This window comes from Lontra canadensis, unplaced genomic scaffold (assembly GCF_010015895.1).
Source record: "Lontra canadensis isolate GAN:19392208 unplaced genomic scaffold, GSC_riverotter_1.0 scaffold70, whole genome shotgun sequence".
NCBI lineage: Eukaryota > Metazoa > Chordata > Mammalia > Carnivora > Mustelidae > Lontra > Lontra canadensis.
Window position 1 is genome coordinate 4,871,489 of NW_022631064.1, and position 17,042 is coordinate 4,888,530.

The 17,042-nt window shown below is 38.7% G+C and overlaps 1 protein-coding gene across 4 annotated transcripts in view; it reads left to right on the top strand.

Annotated features, from left to right (window-relative positions):
• Window positions 1-1,938: 1,938 nt before the first annotated feature.
• PSIP1 (PC4 and SFRS1 interacting protein 1) overlaps window positions 1,939-17,042 on the top strand; it is a 40,693-nt gene continuing 25,589 nt past the window's right edge. For 2 of the 4 annotated variants that reach the window (XM_032880559.1, XM_032880560.1), the window contains exons 1-3: window positions 1,939-2,071; window positions 2,601-2,817; window positions 6,000-6,076. In XM_032880559.1, the coding sequence (XP_032736450.1) occupies window positions 2,746-2,817; window positions 6,000-6,076 (149 nt within the window). In that variant the 5' untranslated portion in view covers window positions 1,939-2,071; window positions 2,601-2,745. The remainder of the gene's footprint in view (window positions 2,072-2,600; window positions 2,818-5,999; window positions 6,077-17,042) is intronic. The other 2 variants (XM_032880562.1, XM_032880563.1) reach the window with 1 other exon arrangement.

Consider the following 17,042-nt stretch of genomic DNA (forward strand, 5'->3'; position numbering starts at 1 on the left):
ACCATACTTGGAATTGCAAAGCCTTAAAAGGCTTAGAACAAAGGAGGTGTGCAAGAAATGGTAGCTGAATGATGCCTTGGTCTCTCCTACTCAGTATCTCGGAATTTTCTTCAATACATCTTTGTCCACTTTTCCTGTGCATGATTTATGGCTAACGCCTGGCAATCATTCTTTTGTGTACTTAGTTGTTCACTTTCTTGCCTTTTTCAGTCACCAGTCTCATCTAGAAATGGGTCACTTTGGGAGTACAACAGTAACCTCCAACCTCTTTCTACTGTCATCTACTTTGTAGCAAGCAAGAATAACTTTTTAAAGAATCATCTTTACTTTCTCGCTCAGCAAACAGTAGTAGTTCTCTAGCATACATCATATCAAACTCATTCAGGATGAGAGGCTTCCAGACCTTTCTCTAACCTTTCCCTCTTCATTGCCAGTCAGTTTCTCTTTTTGCAACACTTGGAAACCTCTGCCTGTTGCTAAGGTATGATTTAGTTTCTTCAGATTCTAGGCAGGACAGTTTGCATTAGGGATGCCTTCATTCTTTTTAAGGGAGTATCTCTTTCAAAGTATTCTTCTCAAATTTACCTACTTTAATAAAGCTTTCCCTGATTTATTCCCAGTTGTGAGTTCTTCATTTAAAGGAGTATGCGCTACATACCATTATTGATACATTTTAATATTCTTAAACTTTTTCATATTTTATTTTAGATGGGAAGTATTTGTGCCTTTTGTTCGTGGTTGTATGCCCAGCGCCTAAAAATGCTTGACACACAGTAGGTACTTTTGGGGGGGAATTCAGTGAAGCATGAAACAAAACTCAAGATTAATTTTTATTAATTTTCTAAATGCCTTTTTAATTTACTACATGTATTGGGTGAATGTTAATTGTTAGGTTGTTAGATAAAATTAGGCAATTCTAGTGACATAGTTCTGGTACAGTAAAAATATTAAAATATCAATTCATATTAGAGAGTTGGGCATGTTGCTGTTAACGTCTTAAAAAGTGTATTAGCTGAAAGATCAAAAAAATAAAATTTTAGAAATCTCTTGAAGAGTATTTTAAGAGACAAAACATGTGAGGTTTAACAACACGTCTACACTTGACCACCACCCAGCTACCATTCTACTAAACAAATACAATTTAGATGCAGCTAAAATTTAGCAGGGGCCCAAACCCACATCCTATCTGAAAATCTTATGCTTTCCTGTCATTGTTCTCTTCCCTTCACATTTTGCATTCGTTAGGATTGTAGTTTTAATAGTTCTTGGTGCTTTAAATTTAAAAAGAAAAGAAATAGGGCTTTCTCATATTACAATTTCAAGGAAAAGGCCCATTCAGCGAGGTATAAGAGGCCTACAAGCTGCACACCCTGCAACAGCCTCACGCTCCGATTTCATCTATGGGTTTTTGTACAGTTCTTTTTTGGATGGATGGTGCAAACCGCGCAAGTGCAGCATTAAAGCCTCTCCGCCCTGGGAAACGATGCAAGAACATGCAGCTTAGGCTGCCAGGTTCTCCCTAACACACAGCCAAGGGCTGGAGGCCCGGATACCCGCCCCCAAACCCCGTCCACAACAATCGTTTCCTCCCTCCCCGCCTTTTACATACAGTACACATACAAATACACACACGCAGAGCAGCCAGCAGGGGCGGGCCGGGCCAAACCACTCTGCAAACCGCAGGGGGGGGCTGCCGACGACGGAGCTTTTTTCGCCCACTTATTTGTTCCTTTCCTTCAGTATCTCTCTCGGTTTGGCTGTAACTGTCGGGCAGAAGCCAAGCTGGGGCTCTAGCGGCTTCCGAAGTTCCGCTTCCGAGCCCCACACCTCAGGCGGGTGCTGCGTTGTCCCCCCGCCCTCGGCCCGCCGTTGGTCCCTCCCCAGTGCTAGCGGGCGCCGAGCGGGAGCCGCGCGGGAGCAGCGCAGCGACGGCGGCGGCAGCGGCGGCGGCGGTTGCGATTCGGAGCCGTTGAGACGCCTCTGCGGCAGCTGGTGGCGCAGGTGGCTTGCGTGGACGCGGGCAGAGGCGGCCGGCCCGCCACCGCAGCCTCACAGCCCGCGGCCCCGGCAGGTGAGCGGGCGGCGGGGACTCGCCCCGCCCCCCCCTCAGTGGCCTCGCTCCTGGCTGTAGCGGGGAAGTGGCCGCGGCCCGCCCGGGAGCAGAGGGGCGGCCCAGGGCTGCGACCGTCGGGAAGCAGGTTGGGGGAGATGTCCGGTGTGGATGGGAGGGGGACGTTCCCCCTTCCTTTGCCATCTTTTCCCCTCTCCCCAGACTCCCTCCCTCTTGGGGCTTAAGCCCGGAGAAAAAAGCCAGGGGAAAGATGGAGAGGGAGAAGGGGGAACGCGGGCTGAGAAGCATCTCAGCCTCAGGTGGTGGCGTCTTTTCCGTCGTCGAGCGGTGGACCTGCAGAAGCCTGGAGGGGTAGCTCCCGGGCTGCGGAGGCCGCGCACTCGCGGGGGAGGAGCGGGAGGCGGCTCTCCCCTCACTCTCCCACCCCCACCTCTCGTCGGCCCTCCCCTCCCCCTCCCCCGGGCCTCCCCGTGCGGCCCCTCCCTTCGGGTTTCTGAGCATTAACCGCCCTCGGTGCTCTCCCTCGCAGGCGCGTCGGGACGCCCGGAGGCATCTTCCCCCTCCCGCCGCCCCGGGAGCCTGGGCGCCAGTCCGCTCTCCGCCGGCATCACCCCGCCGTCGGCACCGCCGCGCCTCCTCCCTGGGCTTTAGACCCCCGGCCTCGCCCCCGAAATATGACTCGCGATTTCAAACCTGGAGACCTCATCTTCGCCAAGATGAAAGGTTATCCTCATTGGCCAGCTCGAGTAAGTGATTTTAGCCTTCGCATTTAGCGGTGCTACCTTCCCCAGGGGCCTACTTTCTACCCTTTCTCTTAATTTTGTTCTCGGGTCCTTTCTCCCCCTCGCTTTCCTTTGGACTCTTTTGTAACCTTTCGTTTTAGCTTTTTGCCCAGGAATCTCCCGTGGAATTGTAAAAATCCAGGTGTTTCTGCTTTAAGAGTTTCCCTGTGGGTTTGTTTTTGACAGACTTGGGCAGGTTTTCTTAATAGGAAATAGTTAAACGTGATGCCAGTTAAATGTTCCATTGTAGGTGAAAATAATCAAGGTTGGACTTTGTTTATCGTTTAATGAAGCATTGCCATTTTTAAAATTTTGAGTAAAAGGCAGAGTATCAGTGGAGTTTATGCAGACTCTTGGATGTCAAAGATTTGATTAAATTGGTTTCATAGGGATTTTTTATGTTTTGTAGTTGATGAGACCTTCTGGGTTTGCTTGTTTAATATAGAGATTCAGGACTGGATATTCTTGAAAATTTTACAATAAGTTTTTTGTAAATTTATTTTCATGTTTGTTTTCGTTAAGTTTGCCTTATGACCTTGAAGAAGTTGTTTTACCTCTTTGTTTCCCATAGGCGGAAGAGCAGATTCCTAGGTTCACATCTAGTGGTACAGAGAGGTAATTAAGGCCCAGGATTTTTGTGACATTTAAAGAATTGAGACTAATACCTAAATGCCATTTTCGGAAAAAGGTCTTTTGTTAGCTTATGGTAGGACTCAGGTTCTAAGATCATGATAGAACCAAAAAACTGTTGAGATCCATTAGATTAGAATGCTCAGTATATATATTTTTTAATATAAACTTGATATTATTAAGTTGTAATTTCCACCAGTTTATTCTCCTTTGAGGGGTGTATTTCTTAAAAGACAATTAAATCCTGTATTTTTAATTATGTCAGCTGGGAGAAAGCATACCCATTGGTTACAGAGAATCATGTAGTATGTTTGCTGATTCCTGTCCAAGTATAAAATGTTTACTGTTCTCTTGGTTTTTCCCATCCAGTTCTTGCTTTCAGGTTTCCTTCCTAAACCTGGAAAGATCCTCCCCTCCCCACAGTCTATCAAGTCTGTCTTTTCACTGGAGTCTTATCTTGAACAATCCTTATTCATAATTCTTACCTATGTATTTGACATTCTAATCTGTTTCCTTTGTGATGACATTTTAAACTCTTAGGTGTGTGCTTTGATTTCCAAATAGATTATAAGATTTTTTTTTCCCTTAAATTGTAAGCTTCTTGAGGGCAATAGACATAAACTGAATTTCTTCATGTGCTCCACAGTCCTTAGTATGCAATCATGTACTTATAAAACACTCTTGTCTGAATAGAGGAGAGGGAAGTTGGGCAGGTTTAAGGCCCCTCCAAGATACTTTTTTTCCCCCAGTGGTTTTAACATCCTTATTTATTTTGACATGTTATAAAATCTGAGGTTATAGGGTATATTTGTATTCACATTTCGATGCTACATTACATTTATGAGCCAAATGAAAATGTTTGAAAAGTTATCTACTTTTCTTTCAAATTGTCTTCTCCACATGCTTCATTGTGTTAGGTGATTAAGAGCTGGTACTGCTAAAAGCAGAATAAGTAGCCTTAGGAGGGCCAGAATTTTCCTTCGTTAATAAGTTCTATATTCAACAAGGTCACTTGATTGGAATGGGAAATTTTTGTTTCTTTTCTCCTTTTTTTCTTTACAGGCAGCTGATTTTGGTTTGATACTGTCTGTGTACGAGAATTATGTTCCTTTTTCTGTCATCTCTAGTCTTGACAAATTATGTCTTTGCTTTAGAGAGATTAGGGTATTTATTATCGTCTGTGAAGATGACAATTGTCCATATTTTGATTTTAATGTTTTGTGTCTCTATATTTCAAACTACTTTAAGTTTTCTTTTAAGTTTTGCATGTTCTTATAATCCTGTATCAGTAATAACTTTCTATAGTCAACTTTTTAAAAATTGCCTAATGCTTATTAAACTCCTTAGGTACTGCACATTTAAAACTGTTGGCTAGCAGAAGGAAGCGTATGAACTGGGTTGACAGAAAGTATCCCTTAAGGGCTCTAAGGACTTTGTATATAAGTATAATGATGGTATAGGTGAGGAAATTAAAGTCCCTAAGAGTGTTAGTTGATAATGATAATGTTGATGTCTGAAACTTTCAGACTGCATAACAATCAAATCACTTTCACCATCTTTTTTTCAACATGGTTATGCATATAGAGCATAGTAGGTCCTCAGATGGTCTGCTTCCTTCTTAACAAAGCTAATTGATTTTTTTTTAAGCTAATTGATTTTTTAAAATGTCTTTGAAATTAGGAAGGTTGTGACACAGAAATGTTATTAGGAAGTTAAGTAATGAAAAAATTGAAATGTTAAATTCTGCAGTAAAATGCTCTACCACGAGCTATACCCCCGAAATGTTAAATTCTGACTTGATATTACTGCCTGATTGCTTTACCTTTGAGGTCTGCTTCTCCTTTATTGTTAAGAGAAAGTAACAAGTATAACAGATATGTTAGACATGATAGTGCCTGATACTTTCTTCATTACTTGATTAGAATGATTGATAGAAATGAAAAAGGAACAGAACTTCATCTGATTTAGCCATGTAGGTACAAGATCTTTCTAGAACGTGTGTTTCAAACTTAGGAAATACTGCTTGTAACTTTCATTTGTGTTTGCTTTTACGTTACTCTGATACTTGTATAGCCTCCCTGCAGAAATACCATTCAGGATTTTTGAATGAGTTTGGGGTCCCTTATCTGAAATACTCCGGGTCAGATACATTTAAAAATTCAGAATTTGAGGTATCTGTGGTACATAATGGTATATATTTTGCTCCTGGTAGGCTTCTAGAATGGCACATGGTAATCTAACAGTATTTTTGCAGAGAAGCATCAGTAGAAACACTGGTGGATAAAAGAAATGACGAAATACCTTCATTGTCAGTCCAGGTTTTGCCATGAAATGAGTTTTGAGAAATATTTTGGGTTTTAGAACTTCTTGGGTTTCAGAACTGAGATAGGGATTATGACCTACAGAACTGGTCTACTTTTATCAGATCCTTTTTGGAAGTCTTGTTCTCACTTTATTCTGGTGTGTTGAGGTGTGTGTGATTTAAAAGATGTTAATTTTTCTGATCTTTCTTTTAGGTAGATGAAGTTCCTGATGGAGCTGTAAAACCACCCACAAACAAACTACCCATTTTCTTTTTTGGAACTCATGAGACGTAAGTCCTTTTAGCTCTAAAGGCAAATCAGAGTTAATTTAGTAGGGTCATTTAGCATAAAATGAAAAACAAGTAGAGATTACCTCACAGAGAAAATAAGAGTAGTAATAGGAAACTTTAAGATCATCTTTGAATTTTGGAAAAAGTCTTCAAGTTTCCCTTTTAAAATATATTTTTAGGGCAGAAAAATTAGATGCTGCAGGTTTAACTTTCATTGGAATAGATGTTTCCTTAATTATAAAAGGAGGATGTATGTGGATCCTCTCAGCAACCAGAAGTATGACTGATAGATGAAAGTATAAAAGAAAGTTCTTACAGGGCATTTGGTAATGATATTTAGTATACTAAATGCTTTTCATGAGAACAGTCTAGCACCTTGTTCTAGGCTTTGGTGATATTAACCATAGAAATGGTGTATTACGGTAAGAGTGAGAAGAAGTCTGGATAGTTCTCTCGTGTATTTCTGCAGTCCTGAGAGCCATTGCGACTGCTCTGCTGCCCCTGGTGGATATGGGGTCAGAGGACCAATTTGGTAGAGCAAATTAATTTTTCAAAAATTGCAACCAAATGTTGTTGAGCTGATACTTCTAGGTGCATAGGACTACTCCAAGGCTTGTTTCATTGATTTTGGTGTGTGATATCCTACATACCTATAATTTAACAGGCTTAGAAGTACTGTTTATGTAATTCTGCTGACTCTGGACTTGAAGTTTAAAATTTGCAATAATTTTGCTAAAGTAGGCTTGTTTACTTTGGACCAGGAGAAACAAAGTTGTTGATATAGCTAATTAGAATTATGTGTTCCTAACAGTATCTACAATGGCAACATTTGGTTTAGTGTTGCTTAGCTACCTTATGAACTTTCACATAATTTCTTTCAACAGCTTTATTGAGATGAAGTTTACATAGTAAAGTTTCACTTGTTTAAAGTATGTAATTCAGTGGGTTTTAGTACATTTATTTTCTTTTTTTTAAAAGATCTTATTTGCCTGTTTGACAGAGAAAGAGAGATCACAAGTAGGCAGAGCAGCAGCAGAGAGAGAGGGGGAAGCAGGCTCCTCGGTGAGCAGAGAGCCTGAGGCGGGGCTCGATCCCAGGACCCCAAGATCATGACCCGAGCTGAAGGCAGAGGCTTAACCCACTGAGCCACCCAGGCCTCCCTGTACATTTATTTTCATGTCCATTAGCAGTTTTATTTTCCATTTCCTCTTTCCAAGAATTAGACAACCATTCTGTAGATTTGCCAATTCTGGACATGTCATATTAACGGTATTATATAGTGTTGCATAATTATTATTTTTTTTAATGCAGTTTTGAGACTAGAATTGGATCTGCCTTCATAATTACTTTGAGTCAGGTTTAGGTATATCCTAAACATAAAAACTTAAGTTTTGTAAGAAATGATTAATTTCTCACTCAATAGAGTAATCTACCATTTAAAATATTCACATAAATTTAATAGGAAAAGGTATCTTTTGATGAAAAATTTGTATACTTGGTATTGGAGTAGTAACTTAAGTGTGGTAATAGGTCAAGCTGTACCAGCATCACATGGGAATTTTTAAACATGCAAATTCTTGGACCCCCCCTCACAACTACTGTATCAGAAACTGGGGTGTGGGGCCCAGTAATCTGTTTTAACAAGCCTTCTGGATGATTCCGATGCATGTGAAGTTTGGAAACACTGTAGTAATGTGAGTAGACATTCGTTAGAATTTTTCAGTTTTGTAAGTTTAGAATTCTTTAAATGTGATTTTTCTGAAATGGGACAGATTTTATATACTTTCATATGTGGCCTTATATATAGCTTCACAGGACACATAGTTTATTTTTATATTATGTTTAGGGGAATGACTATACCTCCCCCCCAGCATTTAAAAATGAAGATTTTTACATTGTAAATATCTGTAAATTTTGAAACAACACCAAATAACCAAATTTTCATTAAGCATTGTTTGGTTACTAACAAAAAGTGGTACTGAATGATTAATGAAGACAATTACTAATATTCAAGTAATTGGAATATGTTCAAGGATTTAGAATATAACTTTAGAAGTAAGCTAATACTAAATTTTCATTTCAATATGCAACATTTTGTGCTTTAGTGTTAACATAAGTATACCATTTATCTTTGGAAAGGCAGGGCTGCTGTACCTCCATTGGTCTGGTGACTTAACTTTTTTTGTATTTAAGGTTAATTTTTAGAGACTAGGTCTCTGATGATTTGTCTTGCTGCATCCCACCCCCTAAATTGGGATGGTGGTTTTTGGGAACCTTTCAGTGTAGATTTTGCATAATAAATGAGAGTATATTCTATAAGCTCTCTATAGCCTATAGTTAGGGATATGGGAAGGGAAGAACATGGGAGAAGAAATGGCAATTTGGAAAACTATACTTATTTGTAACTGATTTATAGATTAAGATTTTTTTAAGATATTTTTAATATGTGAATTTAGTGCAGAACCATTTTAGAGCTTCATTCATTCTTGCTCTAATGTAGAAACTTTGTTTTTTCTTAGCATTTTATGACATTCACAGTAAATTCATCTAGCAGTCGAGTTTTTAATATTAGACAATAATGAGCCCTTAGTATACCAACTGTGACCATCTGCTAAGTATCTTAAAACTAACATTCAAGACAGATTCTTAGTAAATGAGACTAACAAGGACCCAGCGCTTTGCTGGAGCCAAGTTGTGGTGTTATCTTTGATTACATGTTATAGTCTCTTCCCTTCCTCCCCATGAGCAGTCAGCTAGCAAGTTTTATTCTTTTCTTTTACAGTGCATTATGATCTGTCTGCTCTTCCCTGTCTCCTCCCCTACAGCTTCAGCTCATGCCACAATTACTCTTATAGTGTCCTAACCTGGGCTCCTGGGTGGCTCAGTTGGTTAAGCATCTGCCTTCCCCTGGGGTCATGATCCCAGTGTCCTGGGATGAGTCCACATTGGGCTCCCGCCCAGAGGGGATTCTACTTCTCTCTCTCCTCTGCCCCTCCCTCCTGTTCATGCCGTGTCTCTCTCTCTCTCTCTCTTTTTCTCAAATAAATAAAATCTTTAAAAAGATTGTCATATCATGTCATTTCCCTATCCAGAAATCTTCAGTGACTTCCTAATTAACACTACCAACAAACAATTCCCACAATTTATCTATAAATGTTGTGTATTAAGAACTGTATGAATTAGCCTATGCTTACCTCTCCAACCTCATCACGTTTTGTTCACTGTTACATAAATCTATTTTCTCTTTTCTAAGGTCCGTCCTTGTTTTTTTCTTTTTTGGGAAACGCCTTCTGATTTTTCAAAGTCATTTAGATCTTAGTTCATGCCCTCTTTTTCATACTTATTTTCTTCATTGCTATGATGACAATTTTTTTTTTTCCTTTACCCACAAGTGAAGAGCTTGGAGAGCAGGGACATTTGTCTATCTTGTCATCATTTACTTAAGTGGCTGGTGCGTAGTAGCTGTTAAGTAAATATTTGGTGATAGGTAAAATCATTTGTTGATTATGAATTTGCTGTCCATTAACCAACACTTATATAGTATTTAAGAAAACTAGATCAGAAGACAGTTTATGAATTCTGACTGCCATTTACCTGCTACATGACCTTGGACAGGTACTTAGCCTTCTGTCCTTTTATTTGTAAAATGGGAATAATTTACTTCAGAATTTGGGGGTATAAAGATACACTACATGAAACAAGATATACTGCATACTATGCATTTAATAATAAATGCCAGCTACTAAAGATAACATTAACCTACTATTTTTCAAAGACTAATACTTGTGTTAAATTGTTTGAAATGCAGTTTGAGTTTTGCTAATGGCTATTGCTTACTGAGGAAATACTCTCACAGGTCTATCTCTATAAAGTCTAGAAAATGTAAATGAAGATGTTACTTAGTTGAATTTATCTCCTTGACTGATTTTATCGTTATACAAGAATTTGGATCCTCAGTCTAGGAACCTAAAAAATACTTACCACAGGCTGTTTTAAAACCAGCCTGATACATAGTTTGAGGAGTGAAGATGAATCTGGAGGTGGCGGTTTTTTGCAGCCTGTCCATGACAAAGGAGTAAAGAAACGAAATCGTAGGGTGGGTTTTTATTTTCTTTGCTTGTTCTTATATGCAGCTTCTGTACTCTAGCCATAACTAACTGCACGTGTTGGTGTGGGATCTTAAGTTTCTCATAAGCCCTATACTGTTTATTTATCTCTATACCAGCAGGCTTATGGCACACAGATAGAGATTTAGTTGTCTCTTGAATCTTTGGCTGTTAAAAAGAACGCATGCTGGGACACCTGGGGCTCCATCCCAGAATTCCGGGATTATGACCTGTGCCAGAGGCAGACCTTAATGACTGAGCCACCCAGGCCCCCCAATTTGCTGTTTTATTTTATTTATTAGAGCGCATGAGAGGAGAGAGGTCAGAGGGAGAAGCAGACTCCCTGCCAAGCAGGAGACTCGATCCCAGGACCCCAGAATCATGACCTGAACCAAAGGCAGTTCCTAAACCAACTGAGCCACCCAGGCACCCCAATTTGCTATTTTCTTAGGACATTTTACATTAGCCTTGATTCTTAAGGGCAAGGACATTGGTATTTAAAGGCAGAGTTCATATATATAGGAATATGGTATCAGTATTTTAGTAGGTGTTTCAAAGACCTAAAGGAAACCCTGAAACCCTCTTAAGGAAGATTGTACAAAGTTGAGGCTCTGCTATTTAATAGCTAGATGATCTTGTTTGAATGAGTTAATCCTTCTTCTGGTCTTCAGTTTTCTAATCTTTAAAATGAGGATTTTAGTGATACCTAAGCTCCTTTTCACCTCTGGAATTTGATGGGTAACTCTGAATTAACATGTATCATTTCATTGTTAAAATTTTAAAGTTTCCTATAAAGGAAAGAAGTCACTTTTCCTGTTTTTTAGAAATGACCACCAAACATGTTAATGTTTTGATGTATTTTCTTTGAGATCTGTAGGTCATTTTTTTAAAATCTCAATTTTAAAACCTTTTATTTATTTTTGGTACGCCATTTTAAAATGGGCTGCTTTGAAGAATGAATCAGCCATAGCCACATCAGGTTGTGCCCCTGGGGACTCGTGATGGCTGTCTAAACGATAATTTCAATCCTCTTCATCAGACCTGTGGGATTGCATCCCCAAGGAGAATCCTGTGTATGTGTGTGGGGGGGGTGCATGGACATGTACTTTTATTTATTTTTTTTTATTAAAATATAGTAGACATATATACTGTTGTGTAAGTTTGCAGTGCCTGCATGGCTCAGTTGGTTGAGTGTCTGACTCTTGATTTTGGCTCAGATTATCAGGGTCCTGAGATAGAGCCCCATGTTAGGCTGTGGAGCTCAGCACGGAGTTTGCTTGTCCCTCTCCCTCTGCTGCTCCCCCTACGAACGCCTGCTCACTCCCTCTCTGTCTTTCTCAATAAATAAAATCATTAAAAAATGTATAAATTTAAGATGTACATATTGATTTGATACATTTCCACATTGCAATATGATAACCACCATGATTTGATACATTTCTATATTGCAGTACGATTACCACTAGAGCAATAGCTAACACCTCCATCGTGTTCCATAATTATCTTTTCTTTTATTACAGTGAGAATGTGGGAGGATTCTTCTTTTTTCCTCCATGGTTTTTTGAGTCTGATTAAGGGGTTCCTTAGTCTTGAGCATATTCCTTGACCCAGCAATTCTACTGAGAATGCGTTATGAAGATAGGTGCAAAGATTGAGCAGTATTTTTTATGGCTGCATTATTTTTATAATAGAAAATATGTTACAGAAAGTAGTCCAACAATAGGCAGTCTATTTTGAGATAGCCATTCAGTGAAATAATATGTAGCTGTTAGTACTTATTACCATGAAGACATGTTCATTTTAATTTGAAAAAGTATGGATGAGTATGTAGTACATACATCTAACTTATGTATTAGTATGTGTACATACAACTGAAAAGCAGACTGAAACAGTGGCTGTCTATAGTTGGTAAAATTATGAATCATTTTTGTTTTCTTTGGTAGGAGAGGTACTCACTAAAGAATATTTTCAACAGCTTTATTGAGATAAAATGCATATATCATACAATTCATCCATTTAAAGTGTACAATTTGATACATAGTATATCCAAGAGAGTGGTGCAGCCATTCACAATTTTTTTTTAAAAATATTTTATTTATTTATTTGACAGAGATCAAGTAGATGGAGAGGCAGGCAGAGAGAGAGAGAGGGAAGCAGGATCCCTGCTGAGCAGAGAGCCCGATGTGGGACTTGATCCCAGGACCCTGAGATCATAACCTGAGCAGAAGGCAGCAGCTTAACCCACTGAGCCACCCAGGTGCCCCAATAGCACAATTTTAAAACATTTCCATCGTGCCAAAAAGAAACCCTCTGCCCGTTAGCAGATACTTCATTTTTCTGAAGTTCTGTCTCCTGTCTTACCATGGCTGTCACTAATCTGCTTGCTTGTTCTGAGCATTTCATATAAATGGAACTGTATAACATGTGGTGTTTAATGACTGGCTTTTTTCATTTATGATGTTTTCAAGGCTAACCTGTATCGTATTATGTGATAGTTCTTTGTTACTTTTTATTGCCAAATACTCCATTGTATTAATCTACCATATTTTATTTATCCATTGTATAGACATTTGGATTGTTTCTACTTTTGGCTGTTATGAATACAAGTTTTGTGTGTACCAGTTTTTGCATGGACATATTTTTACTTCTATAGGAGTGGAATTCCTGGGTCAAATGATAACTTTATGTTTAATCCTTTCAGGAATTGCCAGACTATTGTCAAATCAGCCATGCATCATTTTAATATTCCTACCAGCAATGTATGAGGATTTTAATTTATCAGTATCTTTACCAAGACGTGTTATCTGTCTTTTTTGTTATAGCTATCCTAGTGGGTGTGAAGGTAGTATCTTGTGGTCTTGATTTACATTTTACTGATGATTAAGGATATTGAGCATCTCTTTAAATTTTAGTATATTGATAGAGATGCAAATTAAGTATGACTTATGCAGTTGACCCTTGAACTGGGAGGCACTGACCCTCCATGTGGTGGAAAATCTGCAAGTGACTTTTGACTCCCCAAAAATATAACTACTAATAGCCTACTGTTGACTGGAAACCTTACTGATAATATAGTTAATTAGCACATATCTTGTATGTTTTATGTGTTATATGCTGTATTCTTACAATAAAGCTAGAGAAAATGAAATTAAAATTATAAGGAAGAGAAAATACATTTACAATGCTATTTAAAAAAATCCCCTTCATAAGTGGACCTGCACTGTTCAAACTGTTTTGTTCAAGATTCTGCTATACTGTGAACATAATGAATAGTAAAAATAAAGTGGAGCATGAAATCTGAATTTAGAGGAGGATGGAGGGGCAGAATTTTTAAAAAACCTATTCAGCAGTGGTGCCTGGGTGGCTCAGTCGTTAGACTTTCTGCCCTTGGCTCAGGTCATGATCCTGGTATCCTGGGATCGAGCCCCACGTCGGCTCCCTGAGCAGGGAGCCTGCTTCTTCCTCTCCAGCTCCCCCATTCTTGTGCTCCCTCTCTGGCTGTCTCTGTCAAATAAATAAAGTCTTTAAAAAAAAAGTCTTATTCAGCAAAAGTAAGAATAATAGGTATCCAAGTATAATCAAAAGTTATATGTAAAACAAGATGTGAATAAGACCAAATATAAAGATTACACTATATGACCAGAATTCTGTTAAGACTTTCAGATTGGAAAAAATCTTTCAGATTGGATTAATAATCTAGCTGTGTCTGGGATGCTTGGGTGGCTCAGTCAGTTAAGCTGCTGCCTTTGGCTCAGGTCATGATTCCAGAGTCCTGGGATTGAGTCCTGCATTGGGCTGCTTGCTCGCCAGGGAGCCTGCTTCTCTCTCCGCCTCTGCCTGCCTGCCACTCTGCCTGCTTGTGCATGCGCTCTCTCACTCTGACAAATAAATAAATAAAATCTAAAAAAAAAAAAATCTAGCTGTGTCTTACTTTGTGAGACAAAGCTCAAATTAGACATAACCAAGTAATGATATAGTCATAAAGAAAGCAAGAGTAGCAGTATTGGTTTCTAATAAAAATAGAATTTTAAGGTCAAAGCATGAAGAGGAGAGAAGGGTACAGGCCCAGTATGCATGAAGTTTGGTTACCATGTTTTAGTTAAATTTTAACTAAATTTAAAAAATTTAAATTTAATTTTAAATTTTAAAAATTTAAATTAAACTAAATTTTAACAGTCCCCCAATAACATGGTTCAAAATTTCACATACCCTAGAATACTAACTGTAATTGCATAAACCACAAAATTTGCTGCTAACACTTCAGTCCACAAGTCAAAATGTAAGTAACAGATGCACAACAGGTCAACTTTTTTCAAAGTCTCTTGGTGATTGGTCAGTGTGCATCTGTTTTTCAAATCCGACATAGATGAGAGTGTAGTAGTGGTATTGAATGGTTATCTCAGTGATATACCCACTCAGGTTACATTTAAAAAAAACAATATAGGGAATTGGACAAAAAAGATGAAAGTGCAGCAAAGAAACAATAACACTAGAAGTGAAATTTGAACCAAATGTAAGTGGAGTTACAGAATAAAAAACTAACCTTCAAATGTAGACATGCTGCATTTGGGGAGACTGTGCAGCCAGAGGAACTTAGTGAAGGCAAGCTTAGCAACATAAATGAGGAAAGTGGTTGTAATAAAAAGGATGAAGATGTCTCAGAGGAAGTGATGCCAACAAAAAACACTAGACATATTTCACAACATTGGGAGTGCAAAGGATAAAATGTTGGAAGCTGATCAGACTTAGAAAGGAATATGACAATTCGCCAAGGCACAGAAAATATGCTCACTCCATATATAAGTTATATGATCAGAAGAAGGTAAGAACTGTTCAAACTATTCTTCCTGAGTTTTTTTTTTTTTTCCACAAAGAAAAACACTTCAATCTCAGTGTTTATAATGTTTTAAATTACAATGTACTAAATAGGTATTTTATTTTTTCCTGTCTTACTGCTGTCAAAAGTAATAGTTTTGACAATTTTAAATTATGGAATGATCATAATTTTTCCCCTGTTAATTAAGATTGCCTTGCTTTGTCTATTTTTAAGTTTTATTTATGTGTGTGAGTGGGGGGAGGGGCAGAGAGAGAACCTTCAAGCAGACTCCCTGCTGAGTGTGGAGCCTGACAAGCGGGCTCAATCTCAGGAACCTAAGATCATGAACTATCATGAACTGAAACCGAGAGTTAGACACCTAACCGACTGAGCCACCCAGGTGCCCCTTTACAGGGTCATTGTTTTTTGTTTTTGCAGGGTCATTTTTATAGTCTCATGCTGCCATGCAAAGTAAGGACTGTCTGTTTTAAGGAGAGAGGAATAACCCACATAAAGTGAACTGTCAAACCTTTATACACCAAATAACATTGTGGTAGAATCAGTCTTCTCTTGTTTTTTGTTTGTTTGTTTAATTTTATTTATTTGTCAGAGTGAGCCGAGCACAGTGGGGAAGCAGCAGGCAGAGGGAGAAGCAGGCTCCCCACTGAACCAGGAGCCCGACATGGGACCAGTCCAAAGACTCTAGGATTATGACCCTCACCAAAGGCAGATGCTTAACCAACAGAGCCACCTAGGCAACCCCAGTCTTCTCTTTTGAATAGCTTTTAGGTTTAAAGTCATATCTAAAAATGCCCCATGTTTGAAGTTTTAAAACACTCTTCTATAATTTTATTAAGTATTTAAGATCCCTTCCACTTTTGGAAGTTCTTGATGCCACCAGTTTTGAGCCCATCAGGCATTTTGAACTGCTTGGGATGGTGCTGTGTTTGTACGTTGCTGCTTAGAATCCAGCCTTTTTTCAGTTTTCTTTCCAGCTTCTAGGTCTCTGATGGTATTGTGTTTCTTGTCATCTTCAGCCTTATAAGTTGTTCTTGTGAGTCTCTTTGTAAGAGACTTTGTGTTGAATAGCTTTGTTCTAACTAGAAGTATCTTTGTTTTTGATGGATATTTAACTCAAATTATTTACTTGGAATTTGAGACATTATGTAGGAAGAATTGTTTTACTGTTTTAATTAAATGTGTTAATTTTTCTAATTAGAGATGATGGGTAGGAATGAATGATTCCTAGTAAAAGGCTGAATTTCTGAATCAAATGAGATAATGATGATTTAAATTTGCTTTAATCAATGTGCATTTAAAAATACATGTATACAGTGAGAATTCCTAAATTACAGAATTTAAATTATAAAGCTGGCTTTTATATGCACTGGTTATATTTAAATAGAGCTCTAAGTCTCTATTTTATTTTTGTTATTTTTAAAGATTTTATTTATTTATTTATTTGACAGAGTCAGAGAGGGAACACAAGCAGCGGGAGTGGGGGAGGGAGAAGCAAGCTTTTTGCCGAGCAGGGAGCCAGATGAGAGCCTTGATCCCAGGACCCTGCTGAAGGCAGACACTTAACTGAGCCACCCAGGCACCCTCTAAGTCTCTTTTTTTTTTTTTTTTTTTTTTTTTAAGATTTTATTTATTTATTTGAGAGAGAGACAGTGAGAGAAAGTATGAGCAAGGAGAAGGTCAGAGAGAGAAGCAGACTCCCCGTGGAGCTGGGAGCCCGATGCGGGACTCGATCCCGGGACTCCAGGATCATGACCTGAGCCGAAGGCAGTCGTCCAACCAACTGAGCCACCCAGGCGTCCCTCTAAGTCTCTTTTTAATTAAAATTTTATCCTAAAGCCTTCTGAAATACTCTAGAGTGTTAACTGTAATCATTAGGTCCCCAATTCTTAAAAGTTTCACCAGATAAGGAACTTGTGATATATACCTAATTAATAATCCATAATCTTAAATTGAAGCACATTTTAGAGGAGAGGAGTAGTAATCTGCTTTTCCTTTTCCTTTGACGAATACATGTATGTCAAGC